The 6366-nt window shown below is 30.0% G+C and overlaps 1 protein-coding gene across 2 annotated transcripts in view; it reads left to right on the forward strand.

Annotated features, from left to right (window-relative positions):
• Positions 1-4747, forward strand: part of PITX1 (paired like homeodomain 1) — a 26590-nt gene extending 21843 nt beyond the window's left edge. For both annotated transcript variants that reach the window (XM_075342275.1, XM_075342274.1), the window contains one exon: positions 3030-4747. In XM_075342275.1, coding sequence (XP_075198390.1) covers positions 3030-3578 — 549 coding nt within the window. In that variant the 3' untranslated portion in view covers positions 3579-4747. The remainder of the gene's footprint in view (positions 1-3029) is intronic.
• The last annotated feature ends 1619 nt before the right edge of the window (positions 4748-6366 follow it).

A 6366-nucleotide genomic window follows, 5' to 3' on the forward strand; every position in this document is an offset into this window, starting at 1 on the left:
TATATAGCTAGATAGATAGATGAAAGATAGATAGATAGCTAGATGAAAGATAGAGAACTGATAAAAGAGGATAGGTACAAAGAAAAAGATTCACAGTATGAACCGAAACCTCACCACATGGACCAATAAAGTCCTATAATTTATACTTTTTGGGGGCATGCTGCTTCTTTGTTTTATATCTAGATAGATAGGTATATCTATAGGAGGAATTAAATTGTATTTATAATGGGCAGATTATTTGTGTGTGACTCCAGATTAGAATTAACAGGATAAAAGTATGTATTAATAATATTCATCAAAATCCTAAATACTTCTGAGATTCTTTAATTATTCATGCTTACCTTCTGAAAGCATTCATTTTAGAAAAATAAAATAATGTAACATGATCTAATGCAACTCCAAGTCCACATAAAATGGAAGCCTTCCAAATGCATTCTTTTTTTTTTTCCAAATATCATAGTGTGTATATATATGTATTATTTATATATATATATATATATAAAATGTGTGTATATATATATATATGTATTTTGTTATATATATATATATTATATATAATGTGTGTGTATATATATGTATTATACATACATTATATATAATGTGTGTGTGTATATATATATATATATATATATATATATAATTTATTATATATAATGTGTGTGTGTATATATATATATATATATATATATATATATTATGTATCATGTGTGTGTATATATATATATATATATATATATATATATTGATGTATATATATATATATATATACACACATTATATAATATATATATTTATATATACATAAATATTTACAGTATATCTCTATATATATATATATATATATATATATATATATATATATATATATATATATATATATATATATATATATAAAATATACTGTATATATTACCAAAGTGATTTTACACAGCCCCATGTGGAATAGCAAAGAATGAAATGAGTAAGGTTTATCCTCTTAATGATTTTCTTTCCCTTTAAAGGGTCTTTAGCTTTTAGTTACGGAAACTCCATATGATGAATGGTCCTGTCTGCTGTGTTTCTGCTGCAAATACCCTTTTAATTAGGAATGCTTTTTGGAAAGTCGTTATTTGTTCCCTGAGTGTTTTCTGTAAAAGTAAAGCAAAGCCAAGGCAATGTGAGCAGATGCGATGGTCAGAGTAGTAAATCCTAATGAGTTCTACCTGTATACACAGCGTATCCAAAGGGCAGCGGGAAGATTGTGCTGCAGCATTACTAATCCAATCCTTGCTTTTATGATCTGTAAGCAGGGATTTTTATTATGCACACTATATTATTAGAGGCAAGCCCTTGATAAAACATTTACCATGGCCAATTAATATAATACGGAAACCAGGGGCTGCTAAAACTGGAGGGGCAAATTAAATGCGGGGGCAATGCAGAACAGAGGCATATAAAGAATCAAAATATTAAAATGTAAAATCACCTTTATCTGATTTGTTGTGTCAACATAATATATTGAAGGTGGCAAGTAATAAGTGACCGTAAAAACCCGAGTTATCTTATCTGATAACAAAGAATTCTAATGATACTTATGAAATTCTTAGACTTGTAGTTCTACAAAGAACTGTAAAAGGCTGGTCGGTTATCGACAAAAGAGCAATTCATTCAGTTAATGCCACATTATCCATTCGGCAAACTATCCAATCAAGCTTGATTACTCTAGCCGTATGGTAAACGGTATGACGGGAGACTTCATTGTCACAGAAGAATGGTCTCCCCGTCCCTTTGTCAGGATAAATCGCGCTTATGGCTTATTCTGACCTGAACTTGATACTGTTATATTGTAGGATCAGTTCATCTTAGAATATTATATCTGTTCCTATATAAATAGATTAGTTAGCAAATGGCAACCAACAATTTCTTAATGATTCCACTATAGGGGAGAGCAAGAGAGAGTCTTCCAGTTGCTGCTTCACTTTTAGAAATGCAATACTTAGATTGAATCTAGATTATATAATAAAGGTAGATATTATACTAATTTCCTTTATCATGAATACCATTTATCCAGATTATATAATAAAGGTAGATATTATACTAATTTCCTTTATGATGAAAAACGTTTATCCCGATTATATAATAAAGGTAGATATTATACTAATTTCTTTTATCATGAGTACCGTTTATCCATACTATATAATAAAGGTAGATATTATACTAATTTCCTTCATCATGAATACCATTTACCTAGATTATATCATAAAGGTAAATATTATACTAATTTCCTTTATCATGAATACCATTTATCCAGATTATATAATTTCCATTATAATGAAAACCGTTTATCCATATTATATAATAAAGGTAGATATTATACTAATTTCCTTTATCATGAATACCGTTTATCCCGATTATATAATAAAGGTAGATAATATACTAATTTCCTTTATCATAAATACCGTTTATCCCGATTATTTAATAAAGGTAGATAATATACTAATTTCCTTTATCATAAATACCGTTTATCCCGATTATATAATAAAGGTAGATAATATACTAATTTCCTTTATCATAAATACCATTTATCCCGATTATATAATAAAGGTAGATATTATACTAATTTCTTTTATCATGACTACCATTTATTCAGATTATATAATAAAGGTAGATTTACTAATTTCCTTTAGAACGAATACCCTGCTCTAGGTTCCTTGAAGGAACCCATTAATTACCTATTATAAGCCCCACTATGATTGACTGATTAATAATCTGTCCTAATGATCTAAGAGGTCCAGAGCAACAGACATCTAGAAAACTTGCTTCATTATTGACCCAACACAAACGGCTGTAAGGAAATTGCTCAATGCTTCCCATTTAGGTTTGAACTGTTTTTCTTCTTTGGTTGCTTGACCCTCAGAGTTGTTCTTGTATTATTATTGAGGTCAGCCAAGTGTAGGTGTTGTCAGAGGTCTACTCTAGATGATTGTGGGTGACCTTTCTATGGTTCGGCCACACTTATGGCTTAACCATTTTTTTTTTTTACTTTTCAGGTCTGGTTCAAAAACCGCAGAGCCAAGTGGAGGAAAAGGGAACGTAACCAGCAGATGGACCTATGTAAGAATGGCTATGTCCCTCAGTTCAGCGGCCTAATGCAGCCCTATGATGACATGTATGCAGGATACCCCTACAACAACTGGGCTACTAAAAGTCTGACTCCTGCTCCACTGACTACCAAAAGCTTCACTTTCTTCAACTCAATGAGTCCTTTGTCTTCTCAGTCCATGTTCTCTGGGCCAAGTTCTATCTCTTCAATGAGTATGCCATCCAGTATGGGGCACTCTGCTGTACCTGGTATGCCAAATTCAAGCCTGAATAATATCAATAACCTTAACAATATCAGTGGGTCCTCACTCAACTCAGCTATGTCTTCAACAGCATGTCCATACGGACCTCCTGGTTCCCCATACACCGTCTACAGGGACACTTGTAATTCCAGTCTGGCCAGCCTTAGACTTAAATCCAAACAACACTCAACTTTTGGATATAGCAGCTTACAAAGTCCAGGATCTAGCTTGAATGCTTGTCAATATAACAGCTGATGGAGCGAGCATCAAACCATTATGCCCTGTGGACTTTTGACTTTAATAAAGGACCAGAAACGTTTTGCAAGAGACACAAAAAACAAAACCTAACACATATGGATGAGTTGCAATCTTCTCTCTGGATTATGCGGGTTGTATGTACTTGAACTTGCACAGGATTTCCCAGTGTCCACTTTATAGAGAGATTTAGTGGAGGTAAAGTTTTCATATCTAAATTTTTGGTAGTCATCAAAGGATGGGGGAGACGTATTGTGGGCTACGCTGAGATCGGTGATCGTTTACCACTGCAGATGATTTTATTTGCAGAGTAAGAGTCTAAGGGGGAGAGAGGCGGGAGAGAGGAAATATTAAACTATTAGGTATTAAAATAATAAGGGTTAACCACTTAAAAAGGTTATATGTAAATATATAAATATATATACGCAGCTACATTGTGTTAATGATTGTGTGCCACAGTTTAACAAACTGGTTCAAGTGCATGGAGCTCAATGGTTGTCCAGATAAAATAATCATTTATTGGTTTATTTGTTCCTCCTGTATAATGAAAACACCCATGGTCCCCCGTAACCGTCCCAGTGATCATTGCCTCCACTACTTTTCCCACCCGGCTGTATTTATCATATGCTTTGATCAGTTGATCAATCTTATTTATCTGCAATCTCTTTTAGCTTCCCATGTATCTTTTAATTATGCTATGTAAATTAAATGGAATAACCCGAGGTACCTAATAGTGTGACAATGTAACGAGTTTGCCTTCACAGTCAATTGGCTCACCAGTCATAAAAAAGCTATCCTGGTGCAGCATTAATAGTGGTTTGTTGTTCAAAATTTGATTTTTTTTTTAATGGTTTTAATTGTATGCCAAAAAATAATCAACATTTTAGCCAGATATCGGTCAATGTTTTTTTATCTAAGGAAACTCCATATAGAGCCCAGCGCCCCTCATTCTCTCCCCTGCTCCCCTCCTTCTCCTCAGTGTATTGTACACCTGTGGTAACCGTAACGTGGATGTGTGGATGTGTAATAATGATGTTGTGCCGGATAACAGAATGCAGTGTCATTTTTTTATAACTTATGTTTTTGATTTTTTTTTGTGAATACTTTTTTTTGTCTTTTTTTTTTCTCCAAAAATTAAGAGCATGGGAATAAAACAGATTTAAGCAAAAGCTTTTTGGTGTTTTTTTGCAAGTTAAATTCTGTTATTTATTACAATGTAAGTATGAAAAAAACTTTTACAAAATTAAATAAATGTATCATCAGCCACTTGTTTCTATTCTTTACAATGTAAATATATATATATATGTATATATATATTTATATAAAAATATACTATCTATATATATATATCTATATATATAAATAGACTGATATCTCTTCTCTCTGTTTATATACATATATATATATATATATATCATAGAGAGAGAGAGATGTGTGCATATACTGTGTATATATATATATAATATATATATATATATATAATATATATTCTAACCACTAAGCCACAGATATAGCTGTATGTATATATAGATATGTATATATATATATATATATATATATATATATATATATATATATATATATATATATATACATATACATAGATATATATATATATATATATACACACACACACACGCATATATATATATCCATATAAATATATATAGATATACATATACATTCAACTCTCTCTATACAGTATATATAACTGAAAAGGTAGAGATATCTTCTTTTATATACATATATATGTATATATATATATATATGTATATATATATATATAGGCATATATGAATGCATGTATATATATATATATATATATATATATATATATATATATGCATATATTTATATTTATGGAGAGCGCAAGAGAGATGTATACATATATATGTATATATATATATATTTATATATATATACTGTGTGTATATATAGATCTATCTATCCATATATAAAGCATACATTTATATCTTTATCAATCTATATATAGATAGATCTATCTGTACATGTATAGATATGTATATACATACATATGTATTTTTTTAATAAATATATATATATATATATATATATATATATATATATATATATATGAATGTACATATGTAAATATATATATATATATATATATACATATCTATATATGTACAGATAGATACACAGATCTATATATATATCTATATCTATCTATATATAGATAGATATAAATGTACGCTATATATATGGATATATGTACGGTATCTCAAACGCTGCAGGATGCTTTTTTTCATTAGGTCCTGGAAATAACCTAATTATGGGTTTATTATTTTAGGCATCTTTAAAAATAAAAAAAAGTACTCAGCAAGGAAATGGTATTATAAAACATTATGTATATAATGCATTTTATTAGTATAATAGTTTTTTTGTCAATAATTTTCCCTAAGTGTTAATGATCATACATTATATGATGTGCTGAGGTTTTCCAATATTAATTCTGTTTTCAGAAATCAGAATCTTATTATAGGTTTTGACCCTTTTTGAGAATTATTGTGTCTCAGCTACGTAGGAGAGTAGAACAGTCCAAAATGAAATGACCTCTTCTAGATTAAGAGGGTTCATGTGTATACATAAGTATGATTAGCAGATTCAATATTAATTGCATTGACTCTTATTATTATTATTTCTCTTATTATGTCACATTTCTCTAAAAGCCAATAGATGACGCTCTAAGCTCTTAGGAAAATGTGAGCCGGCTGCTGCAGTGCTTGTGCTGACAGCGACTGCAGCTCTATCACTGCTTTTCCAC

The sequence above is a fragment of the Anomaloglossus baeobatrachus genome, chromosome 4, assembly GCF_048569485.1.
Source record: "Anomaloglossus baeobatrachus isolate aAnoBae1 chromosome 4, aAnoBae1.hap1, whole genome shotgun sequence".
Lineage (NCBI taxonomy): Eukaryota > Metazoa > Chordata > Amphibia > Anura > Aromobatidae > Anomaloglossus > Anomaloglossus baeobatrachus.